Source organism: Achroia grisella, unplaced genomic scaffold (genome assembly GCF_030625045.1).
Source record: "Achroia grisella isolate CSIRO2021 unplaced genomic scaffold, CSIRO_AGI_Agris_v1 utg487, whole genome shotgun sequence".
NCBI lineage: Eukaryota > Metazoa > Arthropoda > Insecta > Lepidoptera > Pyralidae > Achroia > Achroia grisella.
In genome coordinates this window covers 3,789,017-3,810,385 of record NW_026712891.1, presented here as the reverse complement: position 1 = coordinate 3,810,385, position 21,369 = coordinate 3,789,017, and the positions used below count along the sequence as shown (strand labels likewise).

The window sequence follows — 21,369 nt, the reverse complement described above, 5'->3', positions numbered from 1 at the left end:
TAAATTAGAAATGGGTAATATCGGCTTTAGGCTGTACTATATCATATTCCACGTATATAAAGCTATGTAAATATATTATTGGCAATATATTGCAAACTGTGTCACTGTTGTCGAGCGGTACCTACTAAACTGTATTAAATATCGCTGACATTGCATAATTACGTCGTAACCTGAAGTCACTGTGAAAATGCATGTGTTATATCTAATACTTGGCTTGCATACAATCAGTCGATATCTATGTATATATTGCATGTATTCGCGCTATATATATAAGATTTCTATTGCCCATGACTAGTTAAAACACAATATCGATTCCTATTACGGAACCAAAGCCACATGGAATATATGTTTAAACGAAAAATTGATAAAAATAAACTGTTGTGATGTAAGTTTATATTACCCAATTTGGATCTTGCACTCTGGAGTTCTAAGAGAGACTCTCTTAGAATTTAAACTTGCTAAATTTATCCAACAGTAGGTAGCTACTAAGTGCCAAATACTATGAAATCTAAGTGAAATGGTCCATGCATCCGGATTGATTATTCAAACTTCATAACAAAAGAATATCATTGGATTAAAATTATTCAGTTACAGGACCATTTTACTGCATCAATTAAAGTAAAACTTAAAATCAATATTATCCACAATGGTTATAATGGTTACTTATAAAAAAAAATTTCGAATAACCCTGATTAATAAGATTGTATGTAGTAGCGTTTTAATATTGTTATCTCTGGATTTCATAACAAAATATGTGTACATTTAAGAACAAATCATAAATAACTTGTGAATTTTTAGTGAGTTTATATGCCACTTGTTTTATGAAGGTATTAATTACAATTGCAATATTTCAAATAATAATTTGGGGAGACATTACGACATTTCAGTACAAAATCACATAATATTTAAGGCGTTATATTATCATGAATGATTCATGTAAAATGGCTATTGAAACCTGCCATTGGCTATTCATTTATTACGGTTCGTGACAGTCCTACAACCATTTCAAAATGCTAAATTTGAAACAAATAAATATAAAACATGTAATAATATTGCTATTGGAATGTACGGATATTCTCAAAAAAATTTACTTATGGACTTTTATAATGCATTATAACTGGATGAGGGTAACAAATTTCATAACAGCTGGTATTTCATAATATCTAAAACTATCACTATATACAATGAATGGAAGAATATATATTTAAAATAATTTGAATATAACTCATCATTAACAGTTCACTATTTTCACTTGAGTAATTTGTGCGTTAGGTAATAGCATAGAACAAAATATAGGAACTAGGCAAATATTAAACCTCCATAGTTACTACTGCAATAATGGCTAGAAACAAACGCAATCTATTTATTAGAAAAGTATTTAAGTCGACATTCATATTAATATACAACGAATCTCTCAAAAATAAGTAAGTATAATTACAATATTGATTAAAACAATCATAGTATACCATACATACATAGTACAAACATCCTCTTTATAATAATTGAATTTAATATGATACAATTATAATTTTGAAATCTTATAACTAAAAGGATACAAAATTCATACTAATAATACTCATACATTAAAAGGACAACACACGTATCATACATAAGACAAAAAGCTCTGCCCCGTTGCTCATGTAGCATCCGAAACCATTATATCGGACGGGGAAGAGCTTAGATCTTTTTATCAGACCATTACTGCTTCACTGATCATCTACGGCAATTTTAACACGTAGTCTCCAGAAGTGGATCCGCAACTTTTTTTACGCTGTCATTATCGATAGACGAGCAAATCATTTTTTGAGAGGCAGACTTATAAAGCCGTCTAGGACGGTCTTCATCATCTGATAAAGCTCTTATCGGCGGTCGAGGAACTAGGCGTGCAGGCGAAGGACGAGGTGAACGCGAATCGCATGTACACTGAGCACCGAGAGTACTCGTCACGGCCCGCTGTAATCGGGGAGTTCGCGGGCAGCCGGGGCTTCGTGGCCGCCAACATTCACAACTTTCATTTCCGCAAGATTCGCACACAACAGCCGATTTACGCTCCAATTTACCTCGTTTGATAGTAGCGCTGTCGCGTCTTACGTCAGTGTCGGTCGAGGCCTTCACGATATCGTCTCTAGAGACTGCACGATCGGCTGCGGGTCGTAGCGATGAATTTTTCACCCACGGATCGAGAGCGGTACGGTTCGCAATTCGTGAGCGACCACCTGCGCTTTTAAGGTCGACTTCGCTCATTTTGCGCCATGGGTTTCCGAGAACAGTGGTAGCATCGCTGGCCCCGCGTTCACGGAGACGCGGTCGGGTCGTTTCCGACATTGTGTCGTCCTCTGTACGGCGATCCAACGCTCTCTGCGAAGTGTCAGGCGATGAGCGCTCGCTGCGGACGGCGCGCGGTATCAGCGGTACCAGTGGCGTGAGAGGTGGGTGTGAGGGTGACGGCGCCGCCGAGTGAGAAGGAGAAGGCGCGGCGGAGGTCCTCGGCCGCTCGGAGTGCGAGCGCGTGCGCGGCGTTTGCGCGCGGCTAGCGGGCGTCACGTCGCTGAGTGAGCGCAAGTGGATTCGACGCCGGACGTATGCGGGCGAATCTGTATCCGTTACGTTTATACTTATATTGTGGACTCCGGGTTTAGGACTTTTGGTTTCATTAGATCCGATATCATTATTGTCTATTTTTTTATCATTTTCTCTATAATTATGCGGACTGACGGAGCCGTTTGCATTCGTTGAGTTTTTATTGGGGCCGGCCCGACTTGGCCCGGCCCCCGCTAGCTAGAGGAGTCTCTCTGTCGCTGAACTTGAAGTACCAGAGCTTAATGTAGAAGCAGGATTTTGGTCATCACCTGTGAAAAAAATCTATTGGTAATTCTACTTCTATTGCGAAATATATACTGAAAAAATTTTTTCTCAGGTAGATAGAATACGCACGTGTAAAAAGTTTGGTACCTTGGGTCGTCTGGCCTGTGGCCGGCAGTCTTTGTCAGTTGAGCAACTCTACCGAAACGAAACGTTTCAGTCTTTCTAAATATTGATTGAAGAGCTCGACATCATTGTGTCCTGCGCCCTGAAATATTACATTTAATTAACTTAAATTGAAAGAATAAGTATTATTCAATAAACCTAAAAAAAATACAAATAATAAAAATCTACAATAACTGTTATTGTTTCTTTTTGCAGTTATATTCTATTATATTAAAAGGAAGTGACATAACTGTAGAAAATTAAATATATTACATGGGAATTTATATCACAACAACTAAATTATTACAAAGTAATTAATATATTAATTTACCTCAACCCATAACGGCTCTACAGCTCGCGGACAGCGTTCGTATATGGCTAAACCATGTGAGAAATCGATCACCTCATCCTCAGTTCCGTGAATAACAAGGACTGGAGACGTGACCTTGGGTATTTTATCGATACTGAAAGATATAAAAATATATACATAAATAATATAAATGTTAAATAGCCGTCTGAGTCGCGAAAGCGAATGCGACCTCGTGTCGATGGCAACACAACTCGGGCAATAGGCGCCTCGAGGGGCGTCATGGAGTTTGAAGTGAGTAGGAGTTTCAGTTTATAAGTAGTAACTACGACTGATTGGGTGGGTGGGAACTTCCAACGTTCGAGGAATAATGGCCCAGTTGTTAGCAATGTACCATCAGGTCCACATAGGTCCCCTTGGAATTCATCATGGTTATTTAATGGTGAATTCACCATGACGGCCTAATTAACCTGAATGCATACTCATCCACTAGTGCCCCGCAATCGTATAACGTATAACGCAGGCGAGTGTACTATTCCATGTTCATCTATCAACAAAATACAAATCATTAAGTAAATGGATTTGTGTTTTAATTTTTTTATCATAAATCGTAAAGAAATTATGAAATTTATAAGTATAAATGAATATCTTTCATATAGTACCGTATTCAGGGGCATTTTAAATGACGATGATAAGGGAAAATTTTAAATTAAGTCAGTAACAGAGGTCAGTGTCGACGCCGCAAGTTGACTCCTACTGTTTACGTGGACGGAGTATGCCGCTGTTATCTCGTCACAGTAATTCACAGTATACAAACGTAAACATATTAGGTGACAGAATGGTGAATAATTATGATGGTAGCAAAGTTTTAATTATATATTTGCCTTTAGTTATCATAGTCTTGTAAACAAAGAACGAATGATATTCTCTTTTACTCTATTTACTGAAAGATTTATTCTAACGTCTTATTTACAATTGTACTTCAGAATACAAGCTCCACTGATCAACTAGGGCCTAACTATGCAGTGAAAGCATAACCGTTGAGGTAATGTAATAGAACAAACAACACACATTTCCCTGTAATTGCATTATATCACCAACATTTTTTATATGTAGGTACCGAACATTATCTATTAAGTACGAGATATGAGCAATCCAAATGTAATTGTTAAAAAAATCTCTACAGATAACAAGATATTATTAATTAATGATACAAATATTTAATATAACCCAATTTGTGATATTATTATAGAGAGAGAGAGAGAGAGAAAGAGAGAGAGAGAGAGAGAGAGAGAGAGAGAGAGAGAGAGAGAGAGAGAGAGAGAGAGAGAGAGAGAGAGAGAGAGAGAGAGAGAGAGAGAGAGAGAGAGAGAGAGAGAGAGAGAGAGAGAGAGAGAGAGAGAGAGAGAGAGAGAGAGAGAGAGAGAGAATGAATGCGCGCGAAAATGATTTCACAATTTTAATGGTATTTAGTTATTGCTTTTGTTGAAAAAATTATAAATTTAGAGTAATATTTTATGAGAATCTATCAAAAATTATACTTTCCCATCTCTTTAAGGCATAGTCGCCATTCGCGATAACAAAAACACACAGATATGTGTGGTATATTACAGCATACATAGGTAGATACATAAGCCATTCTATGCATAATGTGGAGTGTGAAACTTCCAATATAATATATCATATTTATTTTCGCCGGTAAAAAAAATCATCTGTATTTGGAAAACCAATGCTGTATAAAGATTACATATAAATAAATATATATTACATACATTGTTCCAACCTGTGACAACTCAAGATGAGATGATAGTTTTATTTTACCTACAGCAAGGAATCAGTAGGGGAGGGTGGGGCAAGACGGGGTAGTTAAGGTTTGACACTGAATAAAACTCACATTTAAATAGGGACAACCATATTTTCTTTAGTTTTACAAACTTTGGTAATCGGTTCATTGTTTAAATAACAATAGACTCAAATTAGCTTATTATTTTTCTCACAATCAATAGTTAAAGGTGTCTTGCATAGGGGTAAGAAATAGGGCAACGATGTACGTAAAATAACAATAGCTGCTACGGTAAATACAGTTAGAAACTAAAAACAAATGGTTTTAAAATATAACAAAACAGTCTCAAGTTTAATACGATTATAAGTAATGGACTAAACTACTACGGGGATGAACTGCAAGGATAGCTCTGTTGTGATCCAGCCTACCTCACTGCAAACACCCCACGTACCTTGGGGAGCATTTATCATCAGTTCTGGCTTCATCGTTTTATGAGGAAATAGCATCATTGGTAGCATGTATATATGCACTGAAACTAAACACTACAGTGATAGTAGCTCCCCTTTTAGCTGAAGATAAAGATCCAACTTGCTTATTCCCTGTTCTGGCGATAATTTTATATTTACTTTTAGGAACGATGGATACCCCAGTCTCGTCTATGTTATATATTCTGTCAGACATCATACAGTATGGTGTCCAAGAGAAACAAAAATTAAGGAAATGGATCATGAACATGGTGAGATAATGTGACAGATGTCACAAATTGGAGAATGGCAGCCTGGGATAGAGTATACAGGACAGAATTACAGGAGGGCTATGATATATATAATTATACTATATAACTTTTAAATATCCATGATATTAATATATTTTTTTACTTCCCACCATAATTTACTTAAGGCATTTTATATAAAATACAATAAAATTCTTTTTAGCTAAAGCTAATTATAAAATATAAATATGTCTTTAACCCATATTCTGATTACAAAAACACTAGGAGGCATATGTCTATAGTACAGCATACCTAGATATGTATACCTAATGCTTTAGAAGGAATGTAGACAACTATTTTAAAAGACAACACTGTCACATGCATGCCTTAGGGAATCTAAAATGTTCTTTATTATCAGATTTTCTTTTTTTTGTCTGTAAGTTCTCTCCCAGTAATTGAATGTAAATAATGAGGCACTGTAATAAATTGTATTTGAAGCAACATTTTTTACTACAAACTATGTGTTATGTATTGGAAAACCAAAAGTATTAAACAATTCATCTTTCACATTAATATCTACCATGTAAGAATGAGAAAGTGGACCACTAAACAAATTATTTAAGAATAAAGTATAGATGGACATAAAATTTATTGTAAAAACTAATTAGTTAAAATGCAAACATATTCAATAAAATATATCAAACAGTTTGTCATCATGAATTTAGTATTTAGTGATCCTATTCTTGATGTCACTGATAAAATATATTTGTAGTTTGATTAAAATGTATAATGACCACTGTGTATGATTAATATAGAATAAATAAAATACATAGAATGTATAAATCAGTAAAATTTAATATAGGACCTGCTAATGGATCCCAGATCCCAGGATCTTACAAGAGATGAGTGTTTCTATATGTTTTGTGATCTACATGTGTAGATTTAAGAGAATAGTTGATTGATTTTGTTAATCCATTATAATTAGATTAATATAAAATGATATTTAATCATCAAAATGAACATTTGAGAATATTAATTTCTTGCATATTGCACAAAATAACTACATGTACATGTACATGTTCATAAAAACAATCAAATTATACTAAATTGTCTACCAAGAAGTGGCGGGCCTATTAAAAAGATAAGGTATCTGGTTAGAGTACAAAACATTGATAAATTTTAATATTAAGTATGTAATATGATAATAAAGAGATAAATATAAAAACTTAAATTCTTAATCAAAGTCATTGATTTACACACTGATTTATATAACAAAAGAAGAGTAGACAGACATAGTAGTCATACTCTTAGTAGGTATAATGTTGGTTTCATTTATTTCAGGATTATTAATTTATTAAGATTTCTATTTTCATAGAAAATCTGTAAACGATCAAGGCATTTATAATGTTGATATACATAAACATATAATATGAATCAAATATCCAGGAACAGTATGGAACTATATTTTACATTATCTAGGATACTCATATAAGAACCTACCTTGGAAAGGCATCAAAGAACCAGGTCCTTTTGGTATTTGGAAAAGCTACACGCATGCCGGACATGAGAGGTGAGTGTAATACAACTGCTCCCACCTCATAGCGTGCAGCGAGGTCAACAGTAGGCACTGTTCCAATGCTTTGTCCATATAATATTATGTTCTCTGGACTAATGCCATAGCGTGTCCGCAGCGCCTGCCAGGCAGCATCTATATCTGCGTATAAATTCTTTTCGGAGGGCTTTCCTCCACTTACACCATATCCAGAATAGTCATAGCTGAATATATTACAGTTTATTCTAGTACCTAACCCTAAGTAAAAACTACTCATTTGCCCAAGGTCTACAGCATTTCCATGAGAAAATAATATAGTGAAGCGGGCGTTGGGACTGCAGCGAACAAAGAGACAAGCTATTCTATTGCCTCTCGTCGTCCTGGAGTAGAAACCTTCAATATTCTCTTTTTCCCGTTCTGAATACTGCCATTCTGCTCGTTCAGTTAGTGTTAAAGAGAATTTTGATCCAGTTTCATCGGGTGTGAATGCATACGTGGGTTCTGGAGGCAGGAAAGCAAGCTTAGCCGCAATTTTTCCTGGGCATGGCGGACAACAAAACAAGCAACACAGTTCACTAAAACTTAACCCGTTCATGATGAAAATGTGTCTGTATTCATGAAAAATCTAATTGAACACAACCCATTACAAAACCACAACTCACAAATTACTGGTCATGTCATGGAGAAAATAAAAGAATTTCACAAAAATGACAGTTCGATAACATTTCATTCAGCCATGACCAGAGTGTCCAGTGTTGCTAACAAATTATGAATGCAAGTCCTCTAGGAGATGTGTCGACGTTGCGACATAAATAAACATAACTCAATATTATTCATTTTGACTTCACTTGGAGTACTTAAATTATCTACAATTGCAGTTAATGATATTAATAGCAAAACAACTAAGGTGACAACACTACTCTGCGTAGATAGAGAAACTGATTTACATTTATTTTTATTTCTGTATCGGAATTAACTGTGTGTCAATAATAAATAAAATATAAAAAATGTATACTGTAAAATTTTATATATAACAATTGCTTTAAAAATCAAATACCTAATAAATATGTCATGATAGATTCTTTGATCTGTGGCATAGGAATAGTCTTTTTGATCTGTGATGTGATCGTCTGTGGTTCCAAATTTATTTTTTTATTTATGCTTGCTTAATACCTTTATAATGTAATATTTTTTTATGTGTACTCAATAACATTTATTGTAAAATGTGAAAAATATTGTATTAATTCACTTCCTATGTAATTTTTTGAATACTTGAAAATCTGTACATTTATATTGCCCCGAAAATGTATCAAATATGCTATTTAAAGGTGTTTAAAAAAATGTAGTGCAACTGGTTACTCGTACTTTGTGGTTGTATCGATTACGATTTCTGATGATGTTTTTTTTATATATTAAACCCACAGTGGGTCGTATTCTGTCAGTAGAGGTTAGTTTTTATTTAAAGCTTATCTTTAATATATATATGCTGTGCGTATTTATTGTCAATACTGTCGTTATGGTTATAATTTATTCCATCATTCTACCACACATTACTGCCTTTTTCAAACACATTGTTGACTCAATAAAACTTATATGTGTTAATGCTTATTATATGTATGAATTATTGATTTAAAATATAACCTTTTAGATTTTGCAAATGCAATTACAGCCGTAAAATATCATTATATTTAGACTATCATACAGAAATAATGCACATTTTAACATTTCTTATTTTGAATAAAATATATTTTTCCAGGTTTCTTAATGAGAATGTGATAAACATGTTTGTTTCACATGAAAATAATTGTAAAAAGAATTTTCTGAAGCCAAATATTCTAAGAAAAAAATCAAAGACTGCAATAAGAGCAAATGTACAGGGCCCATGTATACCTTCTGATAGCCAATCTGCAGTAACACTGGCAACCCAAGAGACATCTGACAGCATACTTACAGATAGTTTTACTGGATATAACTATGATGTACCATTAGAGATGCCTAGGACACCAATACCACTTAAGTTAGATACTCTTCTATATGACAATGTAACAACCAAGCTACCTGACATCAAGCTTGAAATGGAGGGTAATGTCTCTGAGAACAATTTAAGTATGAGTAGTAAGTATTTTTTGATATATTTGTTGAAGAGTTCTTTGTTTGTTTGTAACACTTTATTGTACAGTAAATACATTTAAATTAACTAAGTATACAACAATCATAAAAATAAGTTGTACAATGGTTGACTTATTCTACATGAGGGATTGCTTCCAGTCAGCCTTTGAATAAATGAAAGGAATTGTGGAGTGCTGGAAATATATATATATATATATATGGCAATAACAAAGAAAAAAGAAGCAAATGCAACACAATCAAACGTAATTGTAATAATTATCAAGTAGTAATAATCTATCAAAGTGTAACTGGGATAAAAAGGCCACCCCCATAAGAATTCTTATTTTATCCCAACTTAATGACATTGACTGTGGGGTGCGCCTGGTGTTTAGGCACAATACACTTATTTATTAATTAACACATTGACTAAGACAGATTTTATATGAAGTTGTCTGCATGGGTATCACATCATATTCATATATCATATTTCTGCTTCCATACAACATGCTTTATTATCTATGCCTTTTAAGAATATGATGAAGAATATGATTGACCATGGATGTGCATGGTACCATGCACATCCATGGTGCAGTTCAAGCATATAAGTGTTGTTACCACTTTCTATCAAATGGGTCTTCATCTGGTTTACTTTTCTAGATTATTATTTCTAACAAATAAAAAAATTGATTAAAAATTATATGGTGAAACACGAAAAGGAAGTTATAACATAAGGGTAATACACTTCTGTTATCTGATCATTTTGTTTCGATAAATACTGTCTGCTTAATAAATTGGAACTAAAACATTTACAATATGCTCCGTCATTACTTTCACATGGTAAAAATATATTACAATATGACCTTGCTTAACATGTAAGATATGTTCCATCAAAGTAGAGTGTAATGTGAAATAGCGCTAAACAAGGCTGGCTCTTTTAGTATATAAATAATGGAATTGCATTTTGCTAGAAGTTGATAAGTGGATAAAGCATAGATATTGTAAAACTGTTGGTATCATTATTTTTTGTTTATATTCCACCTTAGTCTCCTAGAAAATATTTGTTTAGCTTATATGCATATTTTTAATATTACTGTTGCCAGTCTCTAGTGCTTGTTTTTAAAAACAGCTATTTATATGTGTGGTCTTTTATTATTGGCTAACTGTCTTTTATCCACATATATTAACTTGTTAATTGTTGCTGTTGGTTTTCTCAATAAATAATCACTCAATACTGTAAAACTTGGTCTATACTTATAATTTTGCAATGGTTACTGATTATGTGTCTTTTATTGTAGATTATGAAGATGATCATAATCAGGCAGTTAATGTTGAGTCCTTCTTCAATAATGGTGTGACGGAAGCAGAGGTAGGTAGATGGTGGAGAACATATTGCTTACCTTGTTAATGTAACACTTTTGCAAAAATTCTTATTTCTCAGTTGTTTTTAAATGTTAAATGGATTGTATTTAAACGTTTCGTAATTATATACATAGATAGATAAAATCTCTGGTTTTACTCCATTTGAAATAAATATTTATGTATTTTCTACTAGTCTAGTATAAAAGTACCCTATGTATATATATAATTAATTTTGATTATTTCTGTTTACAGAATGTATTAATGTTTAATATAAACCCAGACAAGGAATTACGCACTCTAGTGGTTATAGGTTAGTAGTTATTTTTACATAGTTCATTGTTATATAGTTTGCCTTGAATCAAGACAGGCTTTGTAAATTGTAATTTGTGTTAAAATCTCAGTCTCACCTATTTGAGCTGCCAAGTAGCTAGCCTAGTAAGCTATGTTTTGATTGAAAAAAATAAAAATAAAATGAAGTTTATTTGCTAGAATTATTGTATGAATAGGTGTCACATTTATTTTTACAATTATTCTGTCACAGAATGGCATGCTAGTATTAATTTTGAACAAATTTCAATTATTTTCATCATAAACCTATATGAAGTGATATGAAGGATGTAATAAAGCAGTGCAATATTGCATAATATATAATATAAAATATTGCGTAATGCCTATAGTGCTTCTTACTTAAAATTATAAATTTTGTATGAAGATTTATATACTTCTTTTTATAAAGAGTTGATTAATTGTAGATGTTAAATTTATTATTTAACTATATAATAAATTAACCAACAACTATTGATAAGATTTTATAAGATATTGGGTCAAATTTAATTATTTAAAATATTTATGAATTATGCAATAATTTAAGAAAATGTTCTTTTAGATGATGAATCTCACGTAAATAGTATGTACTCTGAGCAAAACCAGGATGTATTAAGAAATATGGTGCCTTTATCATCAGTATCTTCAATAAAACATGATCCTGCACAAGACATGCAACCTGAAGCGAGCACTACTACACCTGATCAAGATTTATTTCAACAACTCATAGCTACACCTGTTAAGTTCAAAGTAAATAGAACCTCATATGTTATGAATCTATTATTTCTTCAACTGATTTTAGCGCACAGTTATATTTCTGTTCCCTTACAGTGTGAAGCGCCAAATTGCAATAAAGAGTTTAGAAGTGAACAAAAGTTAAAAAAACACGAAAATATCCATAAGAAAGATAGCGGCAGCGCACCAAGACAAATCACAGTGGAGTGTCCCGTAAAAAAAGTTCTGCCCGATGGTACCGAACAGCCGTGCGGGAAGATTTATTTAGTACGAGAGCAGTTAGTCAGACACTTGAACGAGGATCACACTCTCGAAGATGCCAGCTATAGGTATATTTTGTTTCTATATTTATAGAGGAATTAAAGCCACTCAATTAAAACTAATATGCTTAATATTTAAATAATCCTATTGGCCCTTAGCGTCCGATAGACCAAGAATTAACAGTGGGTTGCAACGGGATCAAAACCAAAAGACTACTGGATTAGAAAAAAAAAACTCAAAATTCTAAACTAACAATCGTTACTAGCAATCCCTTGACTGTATATTAGCGTAGCGCGCATACACACGTGTGGCGGGTGCGCAGGTGCTCGGAGTGCGGGCGGCAGTTCTTCTGGGCGTCGGGGCTGCGGGCGCATGCGCGGGCGCACGCAGTGCCGCGCCCCCCCGCCGCGCTCGTGTGCGCCTGGGCCGGCTGCGGCCGGCAGTTCCGGCAGCCCTGCCGCCTGCGGGAGCACGCGCGCGCACACACCGGCGACCGGCCCTACGCCTGCCCCTACCCGGTCAGTGCGCCACCACTCGCATTCTTGCACCCGATCACTTAGCCGACCGATCGTATCACGTTTCGGTACATGTGTAAAGTAGAAGCTATACGTAGTCATACTAGAACAATAAGCGATTTCGAATCTAAAATATTTCGAATCTATAGTAAAATGCTTAAGCATGCCTTCATGTAAAATTATTCAAAATGTTACGCAACAAAATGTGGTATATACACGTCATGTGACATGAAGATGGGCTACTTTTTACCGCGGTCGATCGATAAATAATTTAATTTAATGTGATCAGGACTGCGACTGGTCGTTCCGGTCGGCGAGCAAGCTGGAGCGGCACGCGCGGCGACACACGGGCGAGCGGCGGCACGAGTGCAGCGCCTGCGGGCGTGCTTTCCTGCGACGAGACCATCTGCGGGAGCACGCCGCGCGACGTCACGCGCACGCAGCGCATCGCTGCACGCGACTGGTCGTTCCGGTCGGCGCACGCAAGCTGGAGCGGCACGCGCGGCGACACACGGGCGAGCGGCGGCACGAGTGCAGCGCCTGCGGGCGTGCTTTCCTGCGACGAGACCATCTGCGGGAGCACGCCGCGCGACGTCACGCGCACGCAGCGCACCGCTGCACGCACGCAGGTACAGACAACGCGACATCTGCGGGAGCACGCCGCGCGACGTCACGCGCACGCAGCGCACCGCACGCAGACAACGCGCGACGCCGCGCGACGTCACGCGCACGCAGCGCACCGCTGCACGCACGCAGGTACAGACAACGCGACATCTGCGGGAGCACGCCGCGCGACGTCACGCGCACGCAGCGCACCGCTGCACGCACGCAGGTACGCAACGCGACATCTGCGGGAGCACGCCGCGCGACGTCACGCGCACGCAGCGCACCGCTGCACGCACGCAGGTACAGACAACGCGACATCTGCGGGAGCACGCCGCGCGACGTCACGCGCACGCAGCGCACCGCTGCACGCACGCAGGTACAGACAACGCGACATCTGCGGGAGCACGCCGCGCGACGTCACGCGCACGCAGCGCACCGCTGCACGCACGCAGGTACAGACAACGCGACATCTGCGGGAGCACGCCGCGCGACGTCACGCGCACGCAGCGCACCGCTGCACGCACGCAGGTACAGACAACGCGACATCTGCGGGAGCACGCCGCGCGACGTCACGCGCACGCAGCGCACCGCTGCACGCACGCAGGTACAGACAACGCGACATCTGCGGGAGCACGCCGCGCGACGTCACGCGCACGCAGCGCACCGCTGCACGCACGCAGGTACAGACAACGCGACATCTGCGGGAGCACGCCGCGCGACGTCACGCGCACGCAGCGCACCGCTGCACGCACGCAGGTACAGACAACGCGACATCTGCGGGAGCACGCCGCGCGACGTCACGCGCACGCAGCGCACCGCTGCACGCACGCAGGTGCAGACATCGCGACTTCCTACAACGCGACCATCTGCGCCAGCACGCTGGTACCGATACTGCACCTTCCTGTGATGCGACCGTCTATGCGATGTAATGAGCCTTACTATGGACGAACTCCTGCGTGAACACGCAACACGTTATCTCACAACCACTCTATTTCATTTTACTTAAATGATGGTAGATATGGTAGCTGTATTATGAAGATAATACAGCTACCATATATAGTAACTTATGTAGGTAACTTGTAAAACAAGCTGTTAAGAGACAGAAATAGGTGAGACAATGAAATCAGGGAATTTCCCTCAAGAATTGTAGCTACTTTCGAGCCAGGGCTTGATTATGGAATGCTGTTGCAAAGTCTTATGTCTGAACATTAGTTGCGAACAGAACAATTTAATGTGTGTATGAACTGGTATATAAAATATAAATATAATAATAAAATATACCGTTACAACTATTATCCTAGACGGGGTAGTCAGAGGTGTTGTCAACTGTATTCATGGTGAACGTAATATTTCAAATGCTCACATTTCGCTAGGTATATTTCAATCCAAGATGGCAGTGGGCGAGCTTATTGTTATGTCTCTGATAAATTTTTCGTTTTGATATAGGCATTTCCATTAAAGGAGAGTTTGTCGTGTCGGTAAGGTTTGCACTTAGGACCTCTTGTAAAAATAAACCGATAAGTAGTGAATTAAACAAGGCCACGTCAATATGGTATAGTAATATGATATATACAAAGTTACTATTATTTTTAGCTACATATTAATATATTTATCGTAAACCTTTTTTAGGTTGTAAACATGTCTTCAGTAATACGAGTTCACTCTACCTGCATATGAAGAAAGTGCACAGAAACCAGGAGAGCGAGAAGACGACCCCTGAGAATGCGGACGACCCCTCACTACTGAAGAACAATTGGGATTTTATATTTTTGGTTAGATACATATATACTTGTGTAGACACTACCAGATATGTTAAATGACCATGGTTTTAACACCATGTTCAGTGCAGTCATAATTGATATTGTTCTTAATGCATCCTATGTCACACATTCAATCTTATTACATAATGAATATTTATTCTATGATAGTCAGTGTCTCTGGTATGGTCTGGTAATGGCCCATGATCAAACCTAAACCTTTTAGGAACTCTGTTACTAAAGCTATTGGTTACATATTAGTCTAGTAAAAGATAAATGTATGAACTGAAATTCAGAAGTGCTTAGTTATTGTTACTATTCAGACAGGTCAAATCTTTACTTTTAGTTTATAGTAACAATATTATTTTTTTATCCTTTGATGGCCTAGGTGGTCTAGCGGTTTAGCACATCATTTACTTCCGATGATCGCGAGTGCGATTTCTCACATGGTGCAAACATTTGTATTCACGAGTATGATCGTTTGTATCGATTTGGGTGTTTTCTATGTTATGTATATATTATAAAAAAAAATTATATGTTAAATACATAACTTCAGACGAGGATGATCGCAATAACGTGTGCATGTCCCATAACAAATTATCGATATGTTTTGTGACAATTATTTATCGATCGATCTATATATTATTACTATTATTGTTTATTTATAGACAGTGGAGGGTGTGGAAGAACCAGAAGCTAGTGAAGGGAAAGCTTTGGAAACGGAGGTGGAGTCGAAACCGGAACCGGAAATGGAAGCAGAAGTAGAGGCCGGGCGAGCGGCTCGTACGCATTGTCCCTGGCCGCTGCAGTCCCGTGCGCTCCATCAATACGTCATGGAGGAGGAAGGCGCCAACGTTGCTCAAAGTGTAATATAATTCACACAATTCCTTATAATACCTTATTGGATTTTTTTCTTTTTAAATATTATGTAAATATGTAAAACAATAAATAAATTTCACAGTTGTATTTGGCGAAATAGTAGGTATATCTTCTATTGGGCCAAAAGTTGAGATGCTAAAGTCGCAATGTTGGGCACGGAATTGTCAACTTTGAGCTTATGCTCAGTTTAGTTAAGTGGCTGTTTACCGTGGTATTGTATGTCGAAATTTGTTGGCTTCTGAATAAATCGGTATATCATTAAATTCTTCGTAGATGCTGCACTTAAAAATTAAGTAAAAATAATATCTATTTCTGCATCAAATTCTTTAGACTAATCAATTATATTGTGTCAGTTGGGGTAACACTTATTAAGAACTCTTATAGAGGTTGGATATAAAATAAAATAGAATGCAGTCATAACATGACATACTATTACAGGTGGTGGAACCATCTGAAAATTCGGAAAGTAATATATATACCGTTAGAAGTGACCTCTTCCTCCACGGAAATGTTCTTATCAACGAAGATAGCGAGTAAGTACACACCTTAATTTTCTTTTATAAAAATGGGCAATTGATGTTAAATTCCGATAGTGCCACAACTCTATTTAAATATTGCAAAAACCTGGCAACATCGGTCATGTCAAATTTATCTGCGGGATTAAAAAACAGATTCTACATCACTTCACCAGTGAGCGAATTGCCTTAGCCGCACTATCTGAATGGTCGATTGCAGACATATGGGCGCGGTGTGTGTGCCGGGCGCGGGGCCGGAGGCGGAGCCCGAGCCCGCCGCCGACGACCGCGCCGACCACGCGCTCGGGGAACTCGGGCTGCTCGATGCGCACCCCACCATTGATCTCATGCAGGTTTGTGTTACCATACAGCTCGCTGTGTCGAGACCTTTTTGTGCCTTGGCCTTTCTAAAATTCTTATCCCTCTATATTCCTTATGTAACATCATAATGTTTAACATTAAAAAATTGAATTGTTCACTTAAGAAACTACATCACTACTCACTTCATCATACACAATGATATCACACAAGCACATACATATTGTTACAATATACTCCGTTCTTGAAACTACAAAAAAATTATAACTATATCTTACAAAACAAATATGTATTTCAAGATTATTTTACTGCAAGGTTCCGGAGAGAGTCTGGAGATCTAGAGTACAAGTTTTGACCTAGTTCAGACTCCAGACTCTCTCAAAGAATACCAATTGTTTTACTTAATTAAAAGTTTAAATATAAATTATATTGTAAGGCTCCTAGTGAGGATTTATCATTACATTTATTATTATTTTAAACATAAATTATTAGGTTAAAGACTGAGTTATAAGTCAGGGGAATTACAGTATGACATCTTAGTCCACTGGGATGGTCACGCATGTGTATGAGTGTTAACTCAAGATAATGTGTTATTGCTGTTCATGTATGTAGGTGACGGTTATCACTTATCATCAGGTTGGCCTTTACTTCGTGAACCAATTAGGTAAAAAATATGAATTCATACATGTTCTCAATTCATCTATATTTATAGGAGGAGTTAATGTACACCGTGTGGCAGTAATCGTGCATTATAGGAGAATATCTTCTTTGATCCAGAAACAAAGCGGAAGGAAGCTAAATAATCACAAGCTAGGTTAGTGTTAGGGAACAGCAGCTCAAAGCGAGTCATTGTTGCAACCTCCATGGACGGTCAAGCGGCTTGAGTCAAGCTTAGTATATTTTGACATTTATAACATAGAAGATACAGGGCTTAGGGGCGTTCAACGTTGGCTATAGAAGCAGATTAAACTGCGTTCTTGATTACGCCGTTTTACCGTCTACGGTGGCCCATTATATTAATATCGTATTTATGTCACTGGAAGTGATAGATGTTTTTATGTAGTATATGTAAGTGATGCCTGTAGTCTATATGTAGGAACATTTTTATAGTAAATTTAAGGCCTTAATTAATTGAAAAATAAGGTCTCCTTATCTTTTGTATACAATAATCGACGATGACAATTTTGAATAGACTGGAATAAGTATTGATTGTGTAATTAAATCTATACATAGATCGCTAAATTACTGGTATTTACAGTACTTACCATAATGCTAAAAATGTCCTTACATTGTCCGGCTTATAGCATAGACAAACATTTATATTGAAAATAACACTGAAGTACAGTTGTATGTGTCGATCTTGTTATCACTAATTGAAAAATGTACAAATACGCGTGGGTCCCAGCAATTAAATTTAGTTCTTATTACAAAATTATAAGGTGGAGAAAGATTTATAAATTATTTGTTGACAAAATGCTTCTTTGAAAGTTTTGTATGTCATATAATGTAGCAAAGCATTGGTGTCTTATACATGAACCTTTTTATGATGTATTGGTAGTCTTAATGTCCTATGTATTGTTACTATAGCTAAGAAGAATAAACTCAGTTTGATAATATAATGTGAACAGAAGCGTATGTGTAATTTTATGTGATATCGGATAAATATAGCTAATATTATTTATGTAGATACAAAATGAATACAATCTCTCTTACGGTTTTATGCATTTGTAATTTTTGCCAAATTATTAACAAAGGTACAAATTGTGCATATATAGTTAAAAATTGAATTTAGGGTGCAATAATTTATTTCCTATTTTTTTTAATGATTCGGAAATGTAAGTTTATTAGAACGAAAGTTCAGTGTGTAATATTGGCTTCCAAATTTTTTTAATGCACTGGACATGAAAAATTTTAGCTATAATCTTATTGTTTCATTCCCGCTGATTTTGTTTTATTTTGTGTTACAAGCACCATTGTTTTGAAGAACAGTCAAGTATGTATCTCTTAAATTGTTTCAAAAACGACTTTAATAGAGTTCTTTCCTTACTTGTAGCTGTGATAAATATTATTGACACAAGTAATACAATATGTATATAAATAAAAAAGGCTTGCTACATAGAAGCATTATACATACATTGCCTTATGAATGTACGGTTTTCAATGGGAAGAAGTAATAAAAATGTCTGTAGTGAAATGTTAATACTATTTGGAATAATTATTGTATTTATTACTTAATAAGTTAAAAATGTATCGTATGGATTTGTATTATAATTTACACAACCGCAATAAAAAATGAGTCGTAACCAGTTATTTAGAAATCACAGAGGCATTGTTTAACTTTAATGTTTTGAAACTTTGTTTATTTCCTGTTATTGTGGTTTGGTAGATTTTGTAAAAGATTTCTCTCCACTTTGTGTACTGGACCTGAATCCCATGTATAGTTGATATAATGTGTAGATACCGAAGTTAGCGGTTCATTAAAAATGTATCGCAAAGAAGCAATGATCTCTAGAAATGCCTTTTATATTAAGGACTGCGTGGATTGACCATAATAGCATAAAATCTATTTTTGTGATAATATTAATTAGATGTACAATGGATATTTTCCATGTTGTATGGAAGTTAAGTCTGAATAGATTTAATATCCGAGGTTAGGTTGGTGGTTACCTTTATTATTGTATACTTGATTGTAAGTGTGTTTTACTATAATATAATAAATGTTTTTAACAGTTAATCCTATTTATAGCATACGAAAGACGCGATAAAATTATATTGTGATATTTAAGTCAAAATTGTGCAATTGTAAAGAGCCGAAATCAGACATAAATAATATATACAATATCATATTTATAGTTAAAAAATGAGCAAGTTCTTTCAAGTTTTATTATTGTAAATTTAACATTTCGAATTTAATATTTAATTTTTAGGCGTGTTTTATATCAGCGAGTGATTTGCGTGCGTGCTTTACCTACTATGCATGTTAAGTTCACTATAACTCGACAACTTTGTTGACAACCGGCCCTCGTGCCTCTCCGATCAATCCGCTGACCCATGGAAATTATAACCTTTTACCGCTGCATAAGTCCTTTCGTAGGTGAAGCATGATAGGTCAGCTGCGCCTAACAGAATTATAATAGTTCTCACCTTTGGATTGGCAGACATGACAGTTCCAGGTTGAATGATACAGTACATAACATTTAACCTGCAACTCTGTCATGTCTGCCCATCTAATGGTGAGAACTATGATAATGCTGTTAGCCGCAGTGTTTGCATGCACACTCCGCATTCTTAACTTATGGCTATAAAGTGCCGCACACGCAGTTAATAACTATTATTGTAATTGTGTCTATTGTTATACAGCAGTATGCAGTGTTCAAACTACTTTTAGATGTAATAAATATTATTAAATATTGTACTGACAATATCAGATAACTTTTCCAAGAAATATGTAGATTGATTTAGTAGCATATAAACAAACTGTAAAGAATTTATCTGTAAATAATTTTAAAGCAGTTTTTATCCAGTTATGATCAGTATAGTTAATTTGTAAGGTGATAAACGAACAATAAAATACTTAATACGTAAAATATATTACGATCGATACTAGAATCTATACGCTTTATCACTAAAAATCACTGGTATCTCGTAAAGTTTTTGTACCCCTCATCTACTTTTCTTTTATTCGAGTGGTGGTGCCTCCGGATTCAGTAATTTTACTGCCATATCTTACACTTCAAACACATAAACTTATGAAGTGGAATTTCAGAATTTGTCTAACAATCATATGATATAAAATGTATTTGGTGTACAGTTATTGCAGAATTTAAGCATAAGTATTTCAATTTATGTTAGACACGTTAATAGCTCATATATTGTCACTTATTTAATTGTAAGAATATGGAAATATCTGACACCTACAGGTAACGTCGTAGGTATAGGTATTTTCTCTGCAACATGCTGTATGCTAGGTAAACCATCTGATCACAGAAAGGACTGACGACCAGACCGAAGGACTAGTGTTTATTTAATACTTAATTTAACTAACATTTTAGATATAAACAGTGTAAATAAGAAAATATATTTTTGGATATACAAAATAAATGATAAGAATGGCATATTTTTTGAGACTGTTGTCCAAAATATAATATCATGATATCATTTTGTTAAAATTATAATAATATATCTAACTAGATGTATTGCAAAATTATTTTTATAAATGAGTTTTATTTTGGTTGTTGCTATTTGTTTTGTTTTATATTTTCGGATGTATACATATAGTGTAAGCATAAAGTTTTCGTATCGTACAGACACCCTAAGTCAGATGTTTAATTAATCACATATCAGTAGTTTAGTTTGTTATTAATCATATTGTGTTTGGATGATGCAGATGAAATAAATATTCTTGGATACTATCACATTGATATTATTTTCTACATTTTCCTGCTCTTTTATATTTAATAATGTTTAGTTCCTTAATTAAATTGAGAGTTACAACAATATAGATACAATAAATATGTATCGAATGTAAAATTTAATTTGAAATATAATTTGATCAGACTACATGCAACTTTTATTCATAGTTTCTTGTAGTCTTGCTGCTCTACATGAAACTTGAATGATAAAACAAATAAGGTGGCTACACTGGCTAGTAAACTTTGTAACTCGGTTTT

At 35.8% G+C, this 21,369-nt stretch overlaps 2 protein-coding genes across 3 annotated transcripts; one reads left to right on the top strand and one right to left on the bottom strand.

Moving 5' to 3' along the window:
- Positions 1-2,315: 2,315 nt before the first annotated feature.
- On the bottom strand, positions 2,316-8,061 carry LOC131845898 (alpha/beta hydrolase domain-containing protein 17B). 2 transcript variants are annotated; one of them, XR_009357658.1, is made up of 4 exons: positions 7,270-8,061; positions 3,299-3,431; positions 2,935-3,070; positions 2,316-2,849 (listed from the first exon to the last, which is right to left on the bottom strand). XR_009357658.1 is itself a non-coding variant. In XM_059195048.1 (4 exons), exons 1-3 carry the CDS (start codon positions 7,914-7,916, stop codon positions 2,987-2,989), a joined length of 864 nt encoding a protein of 287 aa, XP_059051031.1. In that variant the 5' UTR covers positions 7,917-8,061; the 3' UTR covers positions 2,316-2,849; positions 2,953-2,986. The 2 variants fall into 2 exon arrangements, 1 of the variants encoding a protein (XP_059051031.1); XM_059195048.1 differs by having other exon boundaries at positions 2,953-3,070.
- Positions 8,062-8,500: 439 nt separating this feature from the next.
- LOC131845943 (zinc finger protein 420-like) lies at positions 8,501-21,114 on the top strand. The gene is made up of 14 exons (XM_059195111.1): positions 8,501-8,768; positions 9,078-9,436; positions 10,726-10,796; positions 11,042-11,099; positions 11,676-11,863; positions 11,945-12,177; positions 12,432-12,627; positions 12,914-13,456; positions 13,558-14,062; positions 14,860-15,002; positions 15,656-15,853; positions 16,305-16,399; positions 16,602-16,734; positions 17,412-21,114. Exons 2-14 carry the CDS (start codon positions 9,103-9,105, stop codon positions 17,439-17,441), a joined length of 2,727 nt encoding a protein of 908 aa, XP_059051094.1. The 5' UTR covers positions 8,501-8,768; positions 9,078-9,102; the 3' UTR covers positions 17,442-21,114.
- Positions 21,115-21,369: the final 255 nt, after the last annotated feature.

Bases quoted from the DNA above. Each gene is read 5' to 3' on its own strand.
- LOC131845898 (XM_059195048.1), bottom strand. From the start codon at position 7,916: ATGAACGGGTTAAGTTTTAGTGAACTGTGTTGCTTGTTTTGTTGTCCG. The intron at 3,432-7,269 runs GTAGGTTCTTAT...TATATCTTTCAG, and splicing joins TTCTTTGATGCCTTTCCAAG to TATCGATAAAATACCCAAGG. The intron at 3,071-3,298 runs GTAAATTAATAT...GTAATATTTCAG, and splicing joins TAGAGCCGTTATGGGTTGAG to GGCGCAGGACACAATGATGT.
- LOC131845943 (XM_059195111.1), top strand. From the start codon at position 9,103: ATGTTTGTTTCACATGAAAATAATTGTAAAAAGAATTTTCTGAAGCCA. The intron at 11,100-11,675 runs GTTAGTAGTTAT...ATGTTCTTTTAG, and splicing joins ACGCACTCTAGTGGTTATAG to ATGATGAATCTCACGTAAAT. The intron at 16,735-17,411 runs GTTTGTGTTACC...CTATATTTATAG, and splicing joins CCACCATTGATCTCATGCAG to GAGGAGTTAATGTACACCGT.